Below are 23636 nucleotides of genomic sequence, written 5' to 3' on the forward strand. Positions count from 1 at the left end.
GGAGGAGAGGACGCCCTGACACAGGGCAACCGAGGGCTGGGTCGCCGCCCCGCAGGGCTCTGGTGCAACCTCGGCCGGCTGGGCCTCCGGCGGCCTCAGCTCCGCCAGGGGGCGCGCGCGCGCGCGGGACACGCTCTAGCCCGGCGCGCGCCTCGCCCCTCTCTATGGTGGCTCGGGCACGGCGGCGGCGGCCGCGCGCTCCGAGGGGGCGGGGCCGCGGGGGGCGGGGCCGCGGGGGGCGGGCGCGGCCGGGCTGGGCCGCTGGGGGTGGGGTGGGGTGGGGTGGGGGGGCCGACTTCCTGGGGCCGCCCGGGAGGATGTCGCGGCCGCCCCCCAGTGCCCCTCAGCCCCCGAGACGCGGCGGCGGCGGAGCCCGGAGCCCCCCTGCCTGAGGCGTCCGCGGCCCGGATCCGGCCCCTCCCCTCCCAGGTGCGGACCGGGCGGGCGGGCGGGCGGCGCGGCAGGTGAGGAGGCGGCGGCGCCGGGGCCGCGGGGCCCGGCCTGGGTGGGGTCGCGGGGGAGGCCGCGGCGGGGTCGCCGCCGGGCCTCGGGGTCGCGGGGCCGCGTCTGGAGGCGCCTCCGGCGTGCGGGGCGCGGCCCGGGACTCCCTGCCTCGCTGGGCGTCTCCGCAGCGGGGCGGCCCGCACCTGTCCCATCGGAAGTCCTTGGAGGGAGGCATTTCACCTGAGGGCGGCGACCCGGGCCGGGGTCTTCGAGGGTCCCGGGCGCCCTGCAGACCGGCCGGCTGGGCTGGCCCCGGGGCCGGATGCCTCTTTGCGGCCGAGGAAACTGAGTCAGGCCTCCAGAGGGACGCGCTCGCCCCTGCTGCCTCGCAGGAGCCCCCGGGGCTGCCCGGGGAGGCGGCCGGAGTTGCAGGCTCGGGGAGAAGTTTGAGAGTGTGGTCCGCGCCCTCCGCCCGCTCCTCCCTCGGCGGGGCTTCGCCCTCCGCGGGGTCGAGGGGCTGCGCCAGGTCGCCGGGGGCCCGGGCGGAGAAGGGAGGTGCGGCCTCTCCGCCGCGGCTGCCCCGGGCCTCGGCCGGGCCTAGGGCGTCCGCTCGGAGCTCGGGTTCTCGCCGGCGGGACATAGGGACGGCAGCGTAATTTCTCCGTTTTGTTGGTCTGTCATTCGTTCTAGTGGGAGAAAACTGCGCGTGTGATCGCGGGAGAGTGTCTCCAGCTCCTCCCAGTCCGTGTAGGGCAGGGACGAGTTGCTGGGCAGTAGGGCTTTACCCCCGGCGGTCACCTGGCAGCGGGGCGGAAGGCCGCGGCGACATCCACAGGTGCGTGCGGCCTTCCGGGAGAGCAGCACGTCCCGTATTCGTCCCGTGCGCTGGTCGTGTGAGGACGGGGAAGACTTGCCATCACTCTCGCTGCTGGCGCTGTCTGGGGAGCCGTGGGGTTTTCCCAGGGGCGGGCCAGGTGACCGAAGCGTGGCCTGCAGAGCCGCCCCCTTACCGAGCCATTTTTCTAGGAATGGGAATAGGCAGGGGAACACGGTGCTTTGCCCAGTTCTCAATCCAGAGCTGCAGGGTTGGGAGCTGTAGTGTTACTTCCTCTCTCTAAGGGGGATTTCAGGTTGGACAACTTCTTTATCCGTTTTTTTTTTTTTTTCCTGATTGCTTGCTCTCTTTCATGTTCAAGGAAAATCATGATGGCAAGTATTTCTGAAACGTTGTGGCATATTTCCTAATAATTCTGGACTTGAGAGTACAGTTCATAGCCGGCGGTTGAGAGGGGTCATTTTCTTCAGTTTGGAAGTTGTGTATAACTGCAGATTCATGTGGCAGGGAGGGCTGTGTAATACCTTAGTTGTGCTTAAAGTTTCCATGTAATGTAGGACACACATTTAGTGTCTAGATCTAGTTATGAGGATCAGCCCACTAAAAACTTCCAGATTTGTCAGGTAGACAGCTGTTATTCTGATTGTTTATATTGGGATCAAGTGTTTTACTTTTTTTTTTTTTTTAAAGATTTTATTTATTTATGAGAGACACATAGAGGCAGAGACAGGCAGAGGGAGAAGCAGGCTCCATGCAGGGAGCCCGACGTGGGACTCGATCCCGGGTCTCCAGGATCACACCCTGGGCCGAAAGCAGGCGCTAAACCGCTCAGCCACCCAGGGATCCTCTGGGGTCAAGTGTTTTAAATCCTCTATATTGACTTCATTTAACCAACTGCTAAAATAATATGCAGAGAAAAAGTGTTTCAGATTAGGAATTAATTTGTTTTTAATCTTTCTTACGGCCAGGTAGGTTGACACAACTAACTGCTTAGCACCATCTAATAGGAATACATCTTTAAGGCCTCTTAAGAAAAAAAAAAAGCATGGAAAAAGCATTTTCAATTACCAGCATTTAAGAAGGCAAAAATAACAAAAAAGGGCACAGTTTCTTCCCTAACATGTTCACTGTGATGTTTAATATAGCCACACCCATCTGTAAGAGTATTGTGCCTAGGACTTTCTGAAAACACCTACAGAAATTTAAGGAGTGTTAGGGAGCCTAATCCCACCCGGATTTTTTTATTCTTATAATAGAACCTTTAATACTGCTATTGTTTTTCTAATACTGCTATTGTTTAAATGGTAGATTAGAGACATTTCTATCAAATTTGTACTGGCCATAGTGTTTTTGTTTGGGAATGAAAGTTTTAGTCTCTGCACCTTGGAATCTCATCACCCCTGCAATACAAAGCTAAGTAGTATTTTAGAGATTAATGAGAATACAGAGTTTAATTTTTTTTTTTTTTTATTTATTTATGATAGTGAGAGAGAGAGAGGCAGAGAAACAGGCAGAGGGAGAAGCAGGCTCCATGCAGGGAGCCTGACGTGGGACTCGATCCCGGGTCTCCAGGATCGCACCCTGGGCCAAAGGCAGGCGCCAAACCGCTGCACCACCCAGGGATCCCGAGAATACAGAGTTTAAATCGCTAGCTATTGGTGAAGTCTTCAGGGACTAGCTTCTTCCTTGTTATTGTTTGGTAATGGTTACAAGTTATTGTTTTTGTTTGGTTATTGGTTATGGTTGCATTTTTTTTTTAAAGAGTTTATTTATTGGGCAGCCCCGGTGGCTCAGCAGTTTAGCGCCTGCCTTCAGCCCAGGGTGTGATCCTGGAGACCTGGGGTCAAGTCCCACATCGGGCTCCCTGCATGGAGCCTGCTTCTCCCTCTGCCTGTGTCTCTACCTCTCTCTCTCTCTCTCTCTCTCTGTGTGTGTGTCTCTCACCAATAAATAAATAAAATCTTAAAAAAAAAGTTTATTTATTCGTGAGAGACAGAGAGAGAAAGGCAGAGACATAGGCAGAGGGAGAAGCAGGCTCCCTGCAGGGAGCCCAATGCAGGACTTGATCTCAGAACCTAGCCTAAAAGTAGGCTGACACTCAACCACTGAGCCATCCAGGTGCCCTTGGTTATTTGTGTTTATGTAAGAAAGATTTTAGCATTTTTAAGGACTGTCTTTATTTTTTATTACCTTTTTTTTGTCTGCTTTTTTTTAACTGAAGTTAGTTGACACACAAGGACAATCTTTTTATATACAAACATAACTCCACCCTCTTCCTTCAATAGGGAAATGATTTGGTCATTTTCTTGTATCATGGTTTTATATTAAGAGCTTTAATAGGACTTTTAATAGGTTATTCTGTTTCATTTCACATGAAAGCTATCCCAGATAGAAAGGAATCACAGGCCTCAGCTCTCCCAGTTTCCAGAATTTATCAGTTGCATGGTCAAGACAGTGGTTTTATCTAATCCTATAATGCCATTCTTAGTTTAAACCCATTATCTTCCTTTCTCTTAATTAAGATGGTCATGAAGTTTCCTTGCTTCTGCAGGTTGAATGTTGCACATTTTTGATGCATTTAGGCCTGTTAACGTTCTGAATTGTAGCTAAACAGAATCCTATTGCCTGATTTTAAACATTTTCGTTTTTAAAGCAAGCATAAAAGTTATGTATCCTCTGGGGGAAACCAGCTTTTAAAATCTGTTAGAAAAACCAAATCTGGTTTTTCCAGCTTTGTACCAATGTGAAATCTTAACCTTTCCTTTCTGGTTTCTCCAGTACTGTGACTAGTGACCAATAGTGAATGAGGAACCAGAGCTGTTGGGAGATCCTAAAGTCTTAATGAATCAGCAAAAGAAGGTCTCATTGTATTCAGTGCAGTTTTTAGCCTTTTTAGTGTGTCTTATTGCAAGGAGTTCCCAAAAGCCAGCCAGCCAGCCGTTCCTTGAAAGCTGCAGTTCGAAGCTGAGTCACTAAGGGGTTCTTTAAAAGTACAGATTTCTCAGCCCCACCTCCTGGAGATTTGATTGAGCGGATAATCGATGACCAAGAATCTACATTAAAAAAAAAAAAAAACCACTCTGGCCTCTATTTCCAAAGAGCTCCCCAAGTGATTCTGATTAGCATCCAGGTTTGGGAGCCACTGTTGCATCGCTTTGAAATTCTTTATAAATGGTTGTCCCTTTAAAACCATCATTATGTTATCCAGGATGTTTGATTTGCTAGAATAGCCCATTTCCTAGTCATGACAGATAACAAAGAGCTTTTATAACTTTTATGTAAATTACTTTACAGAGAGGCTCCCCCGCCCCACTGCTGTATTATCTATCAGGAGTCATGAGGGAGGGTTGGTGAAAGTAGCTTCCTTTATTTCCTGAGTGGACAAATGAATGATAATGTGGAAACAACTGGAGGTCGGAATTGGTAGGTGAATCTAGTTATGATCAGTGTTGGTGGGGGTGGGGTGCCTGGGAATTCTCCGCGTGTAGAATTTAAAAATAAAGCCGACTTGCCAGATGTTTCACTGCTTCATAGCTGAAGCGTTTATGGAAAATAATGGAGGCTTAATAGTCAATACAGTTTAGTCTCACAGGTCCTTTGCTGAGTTCCCGGAAGGAAGAAAAAGTGCTGAAGTACAGAACCATCCGCGTTAAAACAGAATCAGGGCACTTACGATATGTTAAGGAATTAAACTTGGGGAAAGCCTAACAATTTAGGAAATTGACACATCTGGTTATGAATCCCAGCTCTTCTGCCTCCTGGCCATGCTACTTCAGACCCCTTCCTTAATCGCCATCAGCTTCATTTTCTTCATCGCCAAGATGAGAATAATACCTGCTGGGATTGTTACAGGGCTTAAAAGAGAGAACATATATTCTTTATGTATGTAGTTGCAGGCAACTGCATGAATGTTCCCTTCTACTTTTCTGCTAGGATCTTTATTATTCCAAAGGCTGAAGATGTCTTTCTGAATTTGCTTTCTCTTAACTCTTTCCAGGAGTATCTACTCCCACAACTCTTATTTAAGAGTCTATGACAGAGTGAGGACTGAAGTTAGGAACTGGATGATAGGGATAAAGAAGAGTGAGTCCTAGGACATTCAAAAACGTTTTTGAATGAGTGGAGCACAGGCATATATCCAGAGTTACTGTCCGTGTGTATCTGTCATCCCTCTGGGTGGTAGCCGGGGCACTCCCCTTAGGCCAGGAGGCTCTAAGGGTGGCCCCGTGAAGTGGTAGCTGACATCCATTTTTCCCCCTCGTCTCTTCCTTTCTCCCTTTTGGTGTCTTTTGTCTCTCTTTCCCTCTCTCTTCCCTTCCCATCTTTCAAAGTGCTCTTGCTTTCGACTTGCCAGTCATGCCACAATAATCGCAGGCTAGGCCCCTGAAACTCCAGGCTAAAAGAGGTTGCTGGTTGCTAACACCTGTCTCCCAGCTAAATGAATAGGCCCTTTTGTAGGCAGGATGTTTAAAAAAGCTGATTAGTACAATGCTGGCTTAAAGGACCTATTAATGATACAGCATATGTAAATCAGAGAGTGATTCAAAGCCATTTTAGAGATTTGTTTCTTATATTAGATATTTTTTATATTGAGTTATGATGTTGGTTGAAATTTTATATCTAAACCACGAATCCGTTTATTACCCAAACAGACTAATTTTTGTAATTTGATTGGGGATCATTTATATTCTAGAGAAGTTTCTACCCTTAAGGGCCTTTGTATTGTTCAGCAAATGTCTAACTAGTGTGTAATACAATTAAAGTTTTGTTCACTGTGCTGCTGACATAATTAGTTTAATTTCTGCTCCTTATATATTTCTCTTGGCAGCTGGGAAATTAAAATACTAGACGTTGCATAAAACTGCTTTTTTTTAAGGGGGTGATTTTACTGTCAGTTGAATGGACTTAGGCCCCAGGGTACATTTTTTAAGATGTCTTATTCAACTTTCCTGTAATAGTCTTCTTTCTCTCCATAGAATTAATGTATTAAGACACATAATTGGCTATTTAAGCATTCAGAAGAGACCATGTTTGGCCTTTACCCTGTGATTATATTTTTCCCTCCATCTCTTTGGAGGGCAATGTGTGTAATTTTTGAAACCCTGAAGTATATTGCACTTACATGAGCCCATCAACTTTTGCAAAGACAGGAGAATGGCATGGTTTTCTCTTTTTCTCTGATAAGGTGTATTATGTAATTCCCTCCCCAAATCACTGCCCTGTTCTTTTTAGATCATAGTGTCTGCAGACCTGATGTGAGAGTGGAAAAGCTGTGATGCCTGGCAAATCCTCTTCACAATTTCTCTGTGATACATTTCACAGAAATGGCTCTAGTCTTTAGAACAGAAGTTGCTCTCAAGGAGACTTTACATTTAATTACGCTAATCCACACTTCATTTCCTACAGGATTCTTGGAGAGATTCTCACCAGGCTGCGATTTCACGGAGTCATGACTTAACGCTGGTTTTTATCTCCTGTTAAGGCTTCCAACTTTTTTTTTTTTAATTGAAAGTGACCTTGGTCTGGTAATTTCTTCATTGACCTCTCCTATAAAAAGATAAGCAAAAAAAAAAAAAAAAGGCAAAACTGTCTCGCTCCCTCAGCAGCCTTTTTCAGCAGCCATGCCCCATGTTGCTTTTACATTTCTACAAAATTGTGTTGAGTAAGTGCTACTTGACTTTTTAAAACTGCCCTTTACCAGTGCTGCAGGTTAGGCCTTCCTCTCCTGGTTTAATGTACTCATGCTTTTGCTGGAATTGTGTGGATTTCATTGTTTCTGGGTTGTAGAATGGTCGGGGTGCCCTGGAACAGCTGTTTTTTCCACCAGGGCCCAGTTCTAAAAGTAGGGGAACCCACCCCCACTTGAACTACCAGGAGCCAGTCTGATTGCTGAAGACATTTTAAGTGCCTTGATCCTCTTTAAAGAAAGAAATGGTGCCTAGTCATCCTGAAACTTTCAGGAAGTTTGGCCAACTGGAGGCTCTGCTGGACTGTGAGTAGTTAAATGTAATTCGTTAGTAATCAGCACCCATTGTTTATTTGCAACTGCTGGATTATGTTAAAAGACTTGCAAAAAAAAAAAAAAAAAAAGCTTTTCTTAAGTTAATGTAGCATCCTCCTCTCCCACCCCATCCTCTTTGTGGTTTACTCTTTTCATTTGCTTTGGAAATCTTCCAATCTCTGTCCAGATCTCATGCATATAGATTTACGGCACAGGAATCAATATATTAGATCCTAAAATACATAGGGAAGTGTGTTGTCTCCAGCATTTCTGTGATTCTTACTTTTTTTTTTTTAATTTTAGTAATGATTAAGACACCTGCCTGAGAAATAACCGAACCTCATCCTCTCTCTGCTTCCAACCTTTCCGTAAGTCTTGAATCAGTGGTCCCACAATGAATTAATTATACTTCCTCTTGACCATGCTAAATTATTATTTTACATGGTGTGGAAGATTCACCAGAGCATAAGCCTTTATTCGAAAATACTGGACAAAAGGAGCATTCTAGTTTGGAGAAAGAGAGCAGAGTGTTTTCTAGGGCTTGCTTTAGCAGGAGTGGGTCAGCTGAAGTTCAGCTGGTTTGAGGAATCTGCAGTCAAGGATGATTCTAGGAAGAGGGAGGAATTGTTTTTGCAAATTAGCAGCCATTGTTTGGACATTTTGGATTTTTTTTTTTTAAATTTATTTATGATAGTCACAGAGAGAGAGAGGCAGAGACATAGGCGAGGGAGAAGCAGGCTCCATGCACCGGGAGCCTGATGTGGGATTTGATCCCGGGTCTCCAGGATCACGCCCTAGGCCAAAGGCAGGCGCCAAACCACTGCGCCACCCAGGGATCCCCATTTTGGATTTTTCAGAGAGGTGAAGAGGGTGAGTTAGGGGCTGACGGAGGTGGGGAGGAATGAGTGCAGGTGCTTGGACTTGCACAGTCCAGTGGAAAATTCTTAGTCTTTCAGTTTCTCTCACATTTGTCTACCTTTGTTTCTACCTTTCAGGCACTACTGGATTCAGGCAGCATTCTTGGTCATTTCATTTACTGATGGAAGAGTTTGCTTGATCATTCAGAGTATGAGCTGAAGTTTATCTTTGTTAGTGTTTGCTATAAAATAGATGGGGAGAGGAGCATTAGAATATTCCCAGAGAGCTTGATAGGCCACTCCATCTTCCCTGCTCCCCTCACCATATAGTGAGACCCAGCACTCCAGGTGACTCCAAATTGTCCACGCCCATGCCCACTGGCCTATTTCAGTGGTTCCTAACTCTGGATTGTTGACACAGTTGCAGACCTGCAGCTTGATGAGTAGGGACAGGCGAGCCAACCTGTTAATGGGAGACATAAAAATTATACTTAATTCTGCGACTTTGCCTCCCGATGATCTTCCATCAATTTCCTAAATATTATTTATTTGACAAAATTTTTCATATAGCAGATCAACATGTCTTTTGTACTACCAAAACTAATATTAAAAAGGAAAATACATTGACAATTATATCTCAGTTGGCTTTTATTTGAGATGCAGGTTGTCCATATCTGGACTGTTACTTGTAGAAACACAAACAAACTTAAAAATAAGCCACTGGCTTTATTCAGGAGGGATTGGTACAAAATTCAAGAGTTCTAAATACCACGTCAAGAAAGCAGTTTTTGATGCCATAGAATGTAAATATTTGCGTATATTGTAATTTACATTTGTTCCTTCCAATCAAACAATTTTTTTAAGGCTCTTTGCCCAATGTGGGGCTCAAACTCACAACCTCGAAATCAAGAGTTGTGTGCTCCACTGACTGAGCCAGCCAGGCACTCCCCCTACAACATCATTTTTTAAAATGGGAAAAAGTTGGGGCACCTTACTGGCTCTGTTAGTGGAGCTTGCAACTCTTGATCTCTGGGTCATGAATTTGAGCCATACTTTTGGTGTAGACATTACCAAATAAGTAAATAAATAGGGGCCCCTGGGTGGTTCCATCAGCTGAGGGACTGACCAACTCTTGATTTTGGTTCGGGTCACCCTCTCAGGGTTGTGAGACCTTCACCGGGCTCTGTGCAGAACAGGGAGTCTGCTTGAGATTCTCTGTCTCCGTCTGCCCCTCCCTCCACTGCATGTGTTGAGTGCTCTTTCTCAAATAAATAAACATTTAAAAATAAATAAAATGGGGAAAAAGTTGAAATTTGTTGTTACATTTTACAAATATTATAAAAGCATATTAAGATATGCTTTCTATAAGTTTTAATATACTGATTTAAAAATATTCTTTACCTAAGATAATTTCTTTGTCGAGGATTATGCACAAATAATGACCTTTTTTTATTTCTAAAAGCATTGGTAACATCATCTATTGCTAATCTCAAATTTTAGCATGACCAGAATCTCCTGAGCACTTGCAAAAAAAATCCAGTTTCCTGATTCCTAGCCTAGACCTAGAGAATCAAGAGTGTTTGGGACTGAAATTTGGGATTCTGATGGCAAGGACTACCATGATGGTGGTGATCTTGAGAAATTCTGCAATTAGGGGGCTGCCTTTATTTTGCAGTGGAGGGATTTAAGGCACACAGGAGCTTAAGACACTTTGAATAGCATTGTTCTGAGTGGTTCTGAGGAGATCATTTTCTTCCTTATGCTACTTGTAGATGAAGCAACCTGCTGAGCACTCCCATTCCTACTTGGGGAGAGAAGTTGTATTGCCTGGTGATTTGCTAGACCACGACCACAATTTTTACTACTTGGAAATTAGGTGAAGGATGCTTACTTTTAATATGCTTAAGAATAAGGCAATAAAACTTGAATTTGGTGCCTGAATCAGGAGGGATATTTACCTCTTGACTAAATACTAAAAAGGGGTTTTCAGCTTCTTGGCCTTTACTCATAGTTAATAAAGCTGCTTAAAAGTAGAAGACAGAAAATAAAATTTGGGCGTATACAGGGTTTTTTTTGGCACTGAAGTTTGTGTTTGCTTTTTAGAAACCTTTATAAGTAGTCTAGGAACAAGAGTTGTTTGTATTGCTATAATATCAAAATGAATGTTGATATGGAGCAGGGCGAAGTATCTCTGCGTGCTTTGCATCCTAGTCAGATTGCTTAGTTGGATGAAATGTCAAACTTGATAGATTATTGGAGCTGTTATTTTGGTGGTTAAACAAAAATGAAACTGTTGTGGATGTTCACAAGAACACTGTTCTCTGTGTCTGGACTTTGCACTGGAGAAAGTTTCAATTGTTCGTAAGCAATACTAGTTAGAAAATGCGGCTTCTGTGGCTCCTAGCACAGCTGTCTAAATTACCAGCTCTACTGGGGCCTTTGGACAAGCATTGTTGAACACTTTTGGAAACAATTTATGTTTGATTCCAAAATGTCTGTGGTTGTTCCCTGAATAGTTGGGAAGCCTAGAAATGGAGAAAGGTATGGTACTGTGTCTCGATTTTTTAAATCAAAACTTTAAGTGTCTCTAGAATAAACTCCACCTTTCTGACTGGGGCGGGGTGGGAGTTGGGGCTGTTAAGAGAATATTGACTCCCTGGGCCTGGCTTTCCCAGTTAGTGACTATTCAGTAGGATGGCATGTTGTCAGCCTGTGTACCACCAGTCTACAGAGAACTTTGGTTATTACAACCTTGATTAGGAAAGAAGGATGGGGAACATGAATGGGGGTATAGATGTCTGTGCCTGCTGTGTGAAAGCCTTGAATTTTCACTTTGAACATTTCATTTGGTGTAAGATGTTATAAAACTGTCTTCTTTACAAAACAGCCCCCTTCTCCTATTGAAATCATATGTTGCCCATGAGAGCTTGGGAAACATTAGGCTTGCTCAGCAGGATTTATTTTACTCATTCCATTGTGTAAAATGATACTTTTTTCTGAATGGAATTGTATGCATTCCTTGGTGGGAGTTAGGAGAAGGCTTATTTGTGTCTAAAAGTAGAAGAGGGTTTTGTGTAAGATTAACATTTCTTTTGCTGTGTGATACTTGTCTTTGTGCCATATTTTACATGTATAAAAAATTACCAACAGTCATTGTGTACTAGCCATGTGCAGGGACTTTACTATATGAACTTATTTCATTCTCCCAACAGTTTTAGGAATTGTAGGTCCTAGTATCTATGTTCCACAGATGTGAAAACACTGCATGGAGAAGTTAGGTGATAGGCCTAAGGCCACACAGTGTTTGAACCCTTCTGGCTGTAAAGGCCAAGCTCTCAACCACCAGGGTATAGTGGCCTCACACTACACTGTCTCATCTATGATGATTACTTTTCAGAGTAGTAGGTCCTCAGAACTAGGTTCCATTTCATATAGTAGTGGGCTTTGAAATTTTTTTCTTTCAAAGATTTTATTTTTTTAAATTTATTCATGAGAGACACGGGGGTTGGGAGGAGGGCAGAGAGAGAAGCAGGCTCCATTCAGGGTGCCGGATGCGGGACTGGATCCTGGGTCCCCAGGATCACACCCTGGGCTGAAAGCAGGTGCTAAACTGCTGAGCCACCCAGGCTGCCCTGAAATTTTATTATGCATGGGCCTCCTTGTGTGGAATGTGATTTAAAAATGATATTAGCGATACCTGTTAGGTATTTTGCTAGTTCTGTTAGCACTGAGGATTGTTTTATTATTTATTCCTAATTCTAATATTATGATATTTGATGTATAAACCAGTCACCCTTAAGCACATTCAACTAAACAGCTAAGGCATTGTCTTAGAGAATTCATTGGTGGCAGTTCATTTTTCAGGTTTTTTTTTCTTGTCAACGAGTGTCTTCCTGTTTGTCAGTAGGCCTTCTCCTATACATAAGATGTATAGATGTTCTGGCCTCATGTTGTAAGTGATAGTGGCATAAATGGTGACAGGCCACTTTCAGGAAGAAGCCCTGATCAGTATAGAAAGTAAAACTTTGCTATCTGGGCTTGAGATCTGTGTCCTGCTTCCCTTACTAGGAGGGCCCTGTGAGGACTGGCCCGAAGAATCACAGAGGAAGCGCGTCACTGAAAGTTTTTCTGCTAACCTCTGCCTCACTTTTTGGAGGCTCCTAAGACTTTTGTAAGAAAAGCTAGTTGTGGTTAAGAAGCCTGTCACATGTGAGATGCCTGGTAACCACATCTTTCACAATTTCTTTGTCTAATTGCTGCAGTGTTTTGATGCTTTTGATTTCAAGCAGGACAGTTTTGGCTGAATGCTGAGCTGGAACTATAGCAGAGTTCACTCTGCACTGGTTACTTCTGCCTTTTGGTTCATTTCTTGTGGCTCCGGGGGAGCTCATATAGAAAGGAGAGGAGGGTTGGGGGAAATGCAGGGAGGGGAGGGGTGGGGCACAGGTAGTGCCTGAAATGTGTTTCAGGTCAATGAGCCAGCAATTGATCCATACCTAAAAAGTCCGTGTCCTTCCCCACCCCCCACATAGTAAGGACTGCAAAATAATAAGAAATGTGATCTGCTCTACAAACTTTTCGCCTTTCTGAGTTCTCTGTAGTGATTGGACAGTGGAATAAGCAATTGTCACATCATCCCTAAATCTTTGGCAACCAGCCATCTGTTCTCTCACTCTCTAATTTTGTCATTTCTGAAATGTTAGGGAAATGGATCATAACAATATGTGACCTTCTCAGATTGGCGTTTTTCACTCAGCACGATGCCCTCCATCCAAGTTGTGTGTAGCAATAGCCCATTCCTTTTTATTGCTAAGTCATATTCCATGGTGTGGATGTGCCACAGTTTCTTTATTCACCTACAGAAGGCCATTTTGGTTGTTTCCAGCTTAAAACTGTTGTGAACATTTGCATGCACGTGTTTTTTGGACATATGTTTTAATTTCCCTGGATTAAGTGCCCAGGAATGCAGTTGCTGAATCTGATGGGGAGTATATATTTAGTTTTTTAAAGAAACTGCCAAATGGTTTTCCAGAGTGGCTGTACCATTTTACCATTTTACAGTCCCACCAGCAATGTAGAAGATTCAATTTCTCTGCATCTTTGCCAGCATTTGGTATTGTCGACATTTTTTATTTTAGCTTTTCTACTAGATAGCATATCTGGTTTTTAAGTTCATCAGATAATTTGGTAAGACTGATCTGATTGATGAAGAGCAAAGATTTTTGAGCCATCTTGTTAGCCCACTGTGTGGCTCTGTCTCTGTACAGCATTCAGTGGTCTGTTGATTTGCTCTTTAATTCCTTGCCTGTGGTTTCCTTGAGACAGGGAGACCAACCAAGACTCACTTTGGGGGAAGTAAGAACTGTGAGCCTGAGAATCTCTCCTTTTACATCATAGTACCTACCACAGCATCACTTCTAGCACAGTGCTACCAATGATGGTGAACAAATAGTGCTATCCCCAAATTATGAAGTTCCGGTTAATTCTTTAGAAATTTGCCTCAGTGGGGATGTCTGGGTGGCTCAGTGGTTGAGCGTCTGCCTTCAGCTTAGGGCCTGATTCCAGAGTCCAGGGACTGAGTCCCACATCGGGCTCCCTGTCAGGAGTCTGCTTCTCCCTCTGCCTATGTCTGTGTCTCTCATGAATAAATAAATAAATCTTAAAAAAAATTGCCTCAATGAATATAGCTTTCAATATGCTGAAAATTTGGCTTAGAATGGCCCTGTTAGCTTGTTCGAACTGTTTGTCAAGTGATCTTAGGTACCCTATTTCTGGTAAAATTAATTATCTTATGCCTCTAATTTTAAAATACTAAAATAGCACAGAAGTATACATATAACACAGAAAGTGAACCTTGTCCTTATCAGAAGTAACTACTATTAAATGGTTCTAGACTTTTAAAAAAAGCCTGCTTCCTTCCTTCCTTCCTTCCTTCCTTCCTTCCTTCCTTCCTTCCTTCCTTCCTTCCTTCCTTCCCAGAGCACGCAGGCATGCACAAGTGCTGCAGGAGAGTTGGTGGGAGACAGGGAGGGAAAGGGAGAGAATCTCAAGCCGACTTTCTGTGCCCAACTCAGGGCTCCATCTCACAACCCTGAGATCATGACCTGAGCCAAAATCAAGAGTCGGACGCTTTAACCCACTAGGCACCCCATTGATTCTAGACTCTTAAATTATAGGTTTTGTATCTTTTTTTCTTTTTTTTAAGATTTTAATTTTTTATTTATTCATTCATGAAAGACAGAGATTGAGAGAGAGAGAGAGAGAGAGAAGGCAGGCAGAGACACAGGCAGAGGGAGAAGCAGGCCCCGTGCAGGGAGCCCAATGTGGGACTCCATCCTGGGTCTCCAGGATCACGCCCTGGGCCAAAGGCAGGCGCCAAACCGCTGAGCCACCCCAGGATCCCCTGTATCTTTTTTTTTTTTTTTTTTAATTTTTATTTATTTATGATAGTCACAGAGAGAGAGAGAGAAAGGCAGAGACATAGGCAGAGGGAGAAGCAGGCTCCATGCACCGGGAGCCTGATGTGGGATTCGATCTCGGGTCTCCAGGATCGCGCCCTGGGCCAAAGGCAAGCGCCAAACCACTGCGCCACCCAGGGATCCCCCCTGTATCTTTTTTATTTCACTCTATGTACATTTGCATGTGTATTCTTTTTTTTTTTTTTTAAAGATTTTATTTATTTATTCATGATAGAGAGAGAGAGAGAGGCAGAGACACAGGCAGAGGGAGAAGCAGGCTCCATGCAGGGAGCGCGACGTGGGATTGGATCCGGGTCTCCAGGATCGCGCCCTGGGCCAGAGGCAGGCGCTAAACCGCTGCGCCGCCCAGGATAAAAGGGATGAGAGATACCTTTGAAAGATCTAAACAGAATATATTTTATTCCCTGTTACATAGGCTTGAGTTGAAACAAGGTTGTAGCTTGGTTTGCAAGGAAATCAGTAGAATTCTGGATATTAGGATCTACCTATCCATTTTATTATAAATAATGCAAGTTTGATTTTATGAACCTTGAAGAAAGCAGGAACTGTGAGCAAAATAATCTTTGGAAAATGTACAGTCCTTTGGGTATTCGTCTGCTCATCAGGTGCTTAGTCAGATGAAGTGTTTTCTTAAGTGCTACTGAAATGCACAGTTCAGTCTTTATTTTGAAATCCCCTCCCCCTCCCCTTCTCTCTGTCTTCCATTATTTTGATTACCTTCATGGGACATTCAAGCTGTGTAGTCTTACCCTTTTATTTCCATAGCCTACATAAGCCAGTTTGAAGATTAACTGTAGGTGAACAGGTAACCTTATCTACTTGGCTAGAAATTACCCATGCACATGAAACACATGTCAACAAAGGCCACCTAGTCTTGGGAACCTGCGAGAAGGTAACTTAATCTTGTGGCATTTTTAGTGGAAACCGATGGGAAAAGTTAGGAAGTTTGTTATTGGAGGCAGGGCATGAATATGGGAGGTGGCAGGGAGTAGAGAGAAAGAAGATAGCATGTGTGGATGTATTTGAGGAGGAGAAGAATCCAGAGGCACACAGTAAAGAATTGTGAATTCAGGAGATCTACAAAGTTGAATGATAGAATCTTTGTTCTGAGAGGGTGGTTACTGGGGGTAGGACCAGTGCTTACTAGTCACTTCATTATGAAGCTATGGGAATCGTTCAGGTGATGGAATTGGATGACAAGGGCCTTTTCCTGCCATTCTGTATTAGCAGCTCCGGGGGCGGGGGTGGGGGGGTGGGGGAGAGGAGATGAAGAACTAGCTTTGTGTTTTTTTTTTTTTTTTTTTTAATGCTGGAGGTTTTTTTTTTTTTTTTAAATTTTTATTTATTTATGATAGTCACACACACAGAGAGAGAGAGAGGCAGAGACACAGGCAGAGGAAGAAGCAGGCTCCATGCAGGGAACCTGATGTGGGACTCGATCCCGGGTCTCCAGGATCGCGCCCTGGGTCAAAGGCAGGCGCCAAACCGCTGCGCCACTCAGGGATCCCGAAGAACTAGCTTTGTATAGAAAGTTACACTGTCGAACGGTTCCAAGATTTCTGTTGCCAGGTTTCCAGAGTGAGTTGCCCAGGATAGCAGTTGGTTGTGTCACTGACTTCCTTTCCCCCCATTTTGTTATTAGGACCTCAGCCTGTGTCCTGTCAGCTTTGTACTCTTTCTTTTCCTGCAGGCTTGCTACTTTTTCAATTCCCTAACATTTAGGGATCTCGTATTTCACTGTGCCTGAGGTAGGCAGTTGCTGTACCCTTGATATTGGATACCTTTCTGAACTATTACACTGCAGCAGATCATTAGGTCCCCACAATTATATTACAGGACAGATCCTGGTAACTGTACCAGTGGAGACAGACTGACTTCGCGTGCCCTTATGCAGCTCTGGGGGTGTTGTGCGGCCAAGTGCTGTGAGGCAGGCTGAGCCTCACCCTGTGCCAGTTCTGCATCTGAACATGAAAGTGGCTCGTTAAAGATTAAACGGACAGCCTGGTCCTTCTGGCCCCAGGATGGAATGATCCCCACCATGGCGACAGCCTTTGTTTCCCAGGAGAGGCCATTTTATACAGGAGGTTTGTGCTTCCAAATGTTACAGGGAGCCTGCGTTGGCTGATGCTGCGGTGATAAGTTGGCATTTGGGTACTCTGAAGACATATGAGCTATATAGCATCCCATGGTTTGAATTTCTGGGCAAAACTGCCTCATCAGGAACTCAAAAGCCTCTACTTTGAACCTGTACCTTTGGGGAGGTTTTATCCTTTGTTTTATTTGACTATTCTGTTGAATCAAGTGAACTTTAATTTTCACAGCCATAAAAATTCCATTAAGCCCTTTCTACTGCATCCCAGGTGTGAAAATGTCTCTGTATAACGACTGTGGGTGACAGCTGAAATCTTTAAGAGTAGTTAGGATAATTGTCTCTGGAGGCTTGAAGAAAATAACGGTCCAATTGACAAAATAAATACAGTTTAGTTCTTGTGGGTAAGGGGACTTATGTCTAAGACCTATGAGACTACTATTCATTTTGGTGGTCTTTAAAACAAAACTTCATTTTTGAACAGTGCTCAGGGAACATAGCTGTATGACCGGGCTCTCAAAATATCCAAGGCCCACCTGCATCAGAATCACATGGGAGAGGGAAATTCTTATTGAAAATTCTGATTCTTTTTTTTTTTTTAAAGATTTTATTTATTCATAGAGACAGAGAGAGAAAGGGGCAGAGGCACAGGCAGAGGGAGAAGCAGGCTCCATGCAAGGGAGCCCGACATGGGACTCCATCCAGGGTCTCCAGGATCACACCCCAGGCTGCAGGCGGTGCTAAACCACTGCACCACCAGGGCTGCCCGAAAATTCTGATTCTGAGGCCTCTTTCCACTTGCATTAATCCAGAATATCTGAGGGACTGGGATGGGAAATAATCATTTTCAATAAGCACCCCTGTTGATTGTTAAGTACCCCAGAGTGGATTCTCCAGTATCCTAAAATTTACTTCATTTTTCATGCTTAATTTCTGTGATTTATTAGATGCTAGATGTTTGGTTGATGCTCATTTGTCTTTTTTGAAGAGGAGGTGCTCTATTTTTTTTTTTTTTAAGTTGTAAGATCCTAGAACTCCAAAGATTAGAATTTGGTAATGTCCCTATTCTCAACAAGGTGAGATAGCCAGCCACTGGTTCCTTCCTGGAAACTTTGTTTTATCAATTCCACCCTTCTAAGTAAGAAAAAGGATATGGGTATAAATAAGATTAATTTTGCTAAAAAGAATAAATGTGCAGTATCATTTAGGATGTTGGGGAGGGGAAAATAGGTAAAAGGGCACTGTTAGGAAAGAATGAGAAAGGGAAAAGATAAGTTCATGAACAGTAAAAAAATTTAAAACTAATCCAATTTTAAATTACCAAGTAATATTTGACTATGTAGTCCTTGCTAAAACAAAACAAAACAAAATTTCAAATACTCAATAAAGCTAAAAATACCTTCTTGATTTACTGCCCCCACTGTAGTTCCCTTCTGGCGTGTGTATCTTTTTGTATTTGGTAATTTTCCATGGATTTGGAAGACTAAAGGATCCTGAGATGTGAGCATTTTTATTTTTCTTTTGACACCTATTTGCTGTTTATAATGTTAGATCTCCTGCAGGAAAAAAAAATGTGGCCTATAAATGGGATTATGTATTCCTGTTCAAGAAAAACAGTGAGTATGTGTGTGTGCAAATTTTATACACACACTGAATATCTCTTGTGACCACCCATAAAATGGACCTTTAGATGGTGAATAACTTGTCTGAGTTTTTTTTTTTTTTTAAGATTTTATTTATTCATGAGAGACACAGAGAGAGGCAGAGACACAGGCAGAGGGAGAAGCAGGCTCCCCTTGGGGAGCCCCATGTGGCACTAGATCCGAGGTCTCCAGGATCAGGCTGAAGGCAGGCGCCCAACCGCTGAGCCACCCAGGCGCCCCACTTGTGTGAGTTTTAAGATAATGGATTGAGAGAACTTACTAAGCACAAAGCCAAATTATTTTTATTTTTCATATTGTCTCATTGTTTTCATATAACCTCATAAAACTTCAAGTGCCTGAAGTCATTTGTTCAGATTTAGCCTCCTTTTTTTTTTTTTTTAAAGATTTTTTTTATCCATTCACAAGAGAAACAGAGAGAGAGAGGCAGGCTCTATGCAGGGAGCCCAATGTGGGACTGGATCCTGGGTCTCCAGGATCACACCCTGGGCTGAAGGCAGCACCAAACTGCTGAGCTACCCAGGCTGCCCAGATTTAGCCTCTTTTTTTTTTTTAAAGATTTATGCAGGGAGCCCGACATGGGACTTGATCCCAGGTCTCCAGGATCACATCCCGGGCTGAAGGCGGTACTAAACCGCTGAGCTACCGGGGCTGCCCTAACCTCTTTTTAAAGCCCTAAACCAGTGTAATCCTCAGCCTTTCCATCCTAAAGGAAGGAACTGGATTGGGGTATGGCTATATTTTGGGGAAACAGATGGGAACTGTATACAATCCCAAACAGGGAAACGACAGTCTCCTCACCTGCTAAATGGTGTTTATTTTAGCAGGATCAGGAAAATCTGATGCTTCTGGTCCTTGTGTTGCTCTTTGTGTAATTCGTATTTACTTCCTGGGCACAGTACCATATGAATTTTCTCTTCCTTATTTAAAGTTTACTAATACATAGAATGCACCAGAAGCTTCTAACAATAATGTGTTTTTCAAAAGATGTTTCCTATTTGTCCATACTGTATGCATTGAGGGTTGCGCCATATTAGAATGTTTGTGACTTATCATCAACTACAGAAATATTTTTTAAAGTGTGGTCCATGAGATAATGGTTGCCAACTGCTGTAAAGATGCTTTTATCATTTGAAAAGAACTAATTAACACATACTGTAGGAAAACTACTTTAAACACTGCCATTTCCTGAAAAGGAAAACACTGAAAGGAAATAAAAGAGGGGACATTTTATAAAACCTTATAAAACTTAGTGTGGCCATCCTCCTGGAATAATGTAATTAAGGGATATTAAGCCAGTTGGATAAATAACTTTTTTTTTTAAATTAGCCCCTTGAAAGGAATAGAATTAAAGAGCATAGTTTTTAAACCCAAATTCTGACGGCCTGCACGTAATTAACCTAATAACATTTATTAAGTGACAAGTGGGGTTGGCCCCAAATTCCAGAGTTCCTTCCATGTGGACCTGCCTCGAAGGACAGACAGGGCTAGGAACGCCCATGCTGTAGAAGAGCTGATGGTTGTGGGAAGTTTTGAGCAGAGAACAGAAGGCTCTGATATGAACTTTAGTTTCTTTCTTCTCAAATGGAGAAAAAAAACCACCACAGAAAGCAAGGACTTCATCTTTTGTATTCTTTATATAGCTCCAAAGTCCATTCTAGCTGGTCAGGGCAAATTCAATAATAATTAATAGTGGTTGATGAGCCAGTCATTCTAGAATTGATTTTTTAATAAGCTGTCCAATAAATAAGAATTGACAGAGATTTAGGGATTTTTCTTTTAAAAGCAAGTGTTAATACGGTTTTCGCAGACTCTTGGATTCCTTGAGCATCCGGTAGGTGTGATGTGGGTAATGTAGCTTTAGCTGTGTGTGGCAGCTTATTAAAGTCTTCAGTTACTTACTTCCTTACTTACTTATTTATTCATGAGAGAGAGAGGCAGAGACACAGGCAGAGGGAGAAGCAGGCTGCATGCAGGGGGCCTGATGTGGGACTGGATCCCAGGACCCCAGCATCATGCCCTGGGCCAAAGGCAGGTGCCCAACGGCTGAGCCACCCAGGCATCCCTAGCTACTTCTTTCTTTTTTCTTTTTCTTTTCTTTTTCTTTTTTTTGCTACTTCTTTCTTAATTAGAGATTCTGCATTGTCTAAGGAAATAGAGAGGTTAGAGATGGTCTGCTGGAGAAAAAAAGAACGGTAAGCCTGGTTAAAGCTGACAAAAACTCACTCTGATGATTTGATCAGCTAGCAATGACTGGGCAAGTTCCCCATTTCCTCTGGCCCAGATGTTCTAATTTGTAAATGCAAAGTGACTTCTTTATCAGCCTCTGGGGGCAAATATTCAGGGCTGTGAACCTGCTGCCACCTTCAGTAATCTTGCTGTCCTGAGCCCCCCAGGCTGTTCTCAAATGAAATTTCAGAAAGTGACCACTGGAGCCTTCCAGGTAATGGCTCCAGGGGCAGCTGAGCGACCAGCAGAAGGGGAATGATATATGTGCCCCCAGTTATCAGCACTCGATTAAAAAAAATCAGTGGGGCGCCTCTGCTTTTCTGGGTTGCAGTGGTTGGCTGAGGCTGGGTTGTTTGGGAAATAGGAGTTTTGCCTTGCATGAGTCAGCACTGCCCTCGGTAAACTGCCTGCTCTGTTGCAATCTTGCTTACCAAAGATACGTCGTCCCCAGGCGGCACCATTCACTGCCTGAAAGCTGCTGCTGTTGGGTCCTGAGATGAGCTCATCTGAAATGGCTCCAAGGACCTCAGCGGCAAGAACTGGAGGCACCTTGCTCTCTGCTGTGGTAATGTTTTGAAACAGGCAAAATCAGGTAACCCCAGACTGTTTTCTCTTAGTTGCATTAGCTAGACTAATGCTACAGGAGGACCTGGGAAAATCCTTTCTTTTCAGAAGTTAGGTAACGCCTTAGCAATGTGGATATCCTAAAGTCAGTCCCTCAGCCCTTTGGAGGGGGCCTTAGGGGTGAAAAGTTTCATTTCATTTGGCACCTAGATGTGGTTTTATTTTTATTTTTATTTTTTTTTTAAGATTTTATTCATTTATTCATGATAGACACAGAAAGAGAGAGGCAGAGACAGAAGGAGAAGCAGGCTCCTTGCAGGGAGCCCGATGTGGGACTTGATCCCGGGGCTCCAGGATCACGCCCTGAGCCAAAGGCAGACACCCAACTGCTGAGCCACCCAAGCATCCCTGGATGTGGTTTTAGACTTAAGTAGACCACTTGTCAGAAACCTTAGAGAAGACAAACATGTCAGGTTTACAGCTTTATCCGGCTTTTGCTCTTGTATTTTCTGTCCTTTCTGTGTCTGGGGTGAAGTAGTTTAGTCAAACTAAACCATTATTAAGGAAAGAGAGAGAAGCGAATATATATTACTACCTGTCTGATCATTGGGAATACTGAATTGTAGGGAACACTGTCTTACCAGTGAGTTTCTGTATTTCTCTCCGAATTGCTGTGAAGAACCTCCCCTCATCCCTGGTTCAGACTGCTGCTCCATCTCCTCCTGCTCTTTACTTCTAAACTTTTTATCACTTAAGTCTCGCTGCTAGGTATTTGCTTCACTCAGAATTTGCTTCTGCTTCTTATAGTTCCCCTCAAATGGCTCAGGTTCTCTTTCACCCTAGGCCATTACACGAGCTACCTGTCTCTAAAACACCCTGTTCCACTTCACCTAGCCATCTGGCGTCAGCCTGGAAGTCACTTCTTCCATGAAGTCCCTTCTTACTCACCAAGACTGGATGAGTACTCAGGAGAACAGTGTATTTACTCTGATCATAGGGTATGTGGAGAATCAGCGCCTGTTTTGTTAGAATGATAGATGCCATGTTGCTTGGCACATAGTTGGTTCTCAGGGTAGAATGAGGAAGAACCTATACTGTACTTCTTCAACTCTGATCCTCTTATCAACCCTTTGTTATTTTGGCTTCTACCCATATTACCTTACTCATGTTTTCCTAAAGATCACGAGTAAACTCTGGGTTACCAAACCCAGTGTTGTGGCTTCGGCCTCTACCTTACTTAATCTTGGCCTGGCATGTGGCACTATTGGGCCGTTCTTTTTTTTTTCCCCCAGTGACCTTCTTCATTTGACTTTGAGGTTACCTTGTCTCAGAATTTCCAGAGTGTCCTTCTGTTATTTCTTTGCATTCTCTTTTTGGCTATCCCATACATGTTGAGATGCTTCAATGCTTGACATTGGGCATCTTTCCACTCTTCCCCTGCCCACCCTCTCTTACCCTAAGGATCTCAAATAGGCCCGTAAATTCAGCTGTCCTCAGTATGTCTTAGCAGCAGAGCTGTCTCTCCCAAGCTTTAGATCCTTATCTCCACCTAAATACACTTATCCAACTTGGCAAACCTACAAGAGTGGTCAAAAGGCATTTTATTTTATTTTATTTTATTTTATTTTATTTTATTTTATTTTATTTTATTTTATTTATTTTATTTTTTAAAAGATTTTTATTATTTACTCATGACAGACACACACACACACACACAGAAAGAGAGAGAGGGAGAGATAGAGAGAGAGAGGCAGAGGGAGAAGCAGGCTCCATGCAGGAAACCCGACATGGGACTCGATCCGGGTCTCCAGGATCATACCCCGGGCTGAAGACAGCACTAAACCGCTGGGCCACCGGAGCTGCCCAAAAGACATTTTTTATTTTATTTTATTTTTTTATAATTTTATTTATTTATTTATGATAGTCACACACACACACACACACACACACACACACAGAGAAAGAGAGAGAAGCAGAGACACAGGCAGAGGGAGAAGCAGGCTCCATGCACTGGGAGCCTGACGTGGGACTCAATCCTGTGTCTCCAGGATCGTGCCCTGGGCCAAAGGCAGGCGCCAAACCGCTGCGCCACCCAGGGATCCCCCCAAAAGGCATTTTAAATGGCATATGTTATCTCCCCTACTCAGTATCAGTCAGCTACCTACCTATCGCTATAGGTTTGAACTCTGTTAATTATATCCACCAGATCTTCCTGTCCATTCTGTTTATGCCTCACATCACCTAAAAATGCTAAATCCATGGTTGCTAAGTGCTTTTGATGATATTATTGGAATACTGTTGATATGTGGCTTTTTTTTCATTTCCATTGTATTGCCTTAATTTACTAGAGATAAACTAGACATTTTGTTTAACCAGCCCAGTGGCTCAGAATTTAGTGTGTGAATACTTTGAGGAAGGTCCTGCATTCTTCAACAATTACAGGTAACCATTCCCCCAGATGTTAAAGATTAAAGATG

The 23636-nt window shown here is 43.7% G+C and overlaps 1 protein-coding gene across 15 annotated transcripts in view; it reads left to right on the forward strand.

Annotated features, from left to right (window-relative positions):
- Positions 1 to 289: 289 nt before the first annotated feature.
- The window catches only part of RFFL (ring finger and FYVE like domain containing E3 ubiquitin protein ligase), a 71872-nt gene continuing 48525 nt past the window's right edge, over positions 290 to 23636 (forward strand). For 2 of the 15 annotated variants that reach the window (XM_072747709.1, XM_072747714.1), the window contains exon 1: positions 290 to 429. Coding sequence is in view for 7 of the 15 variants with exons in the window: in XM_072747710.1 (XP_072603811.1) it covers positions 8039 to 8150 (112 nt within the window). In the remaining 8 variants the exon portion in view is untranslated. Of the gene's footprint in view, positions 465 to 984; positions 1280 to 4574; positions 4703 to 6871; positions 7272 to 7828; positions 8151 to 8275; positions 8347 to 9909; positions 10014 to 10460; positions 10679 to 21020; positions 21188 to 23636 lie in introns of those variants that run through there. The other 13 variants (XM_072747712.1, XM_072747717.1, XM_072747711.1 and 10 more) reach the window with 13 other exon arrangements.

The sequence above is a fragment of the Vulpes vulpes genome, chromosome 2, assembly GCF_048418805.1.
Source record: "Vulpes vulpes isolate BD-2025 chromosome 2, VulVul3, whole genome shotgun sequence".
In the NCBI taxonomy this organism is placed as follows: domain Eukaryota; kingdom Metazoa; phylum Chordata; class Mammalia; order Carnivora; family Canidae; genus Vulpes; species Vulpes vulpes.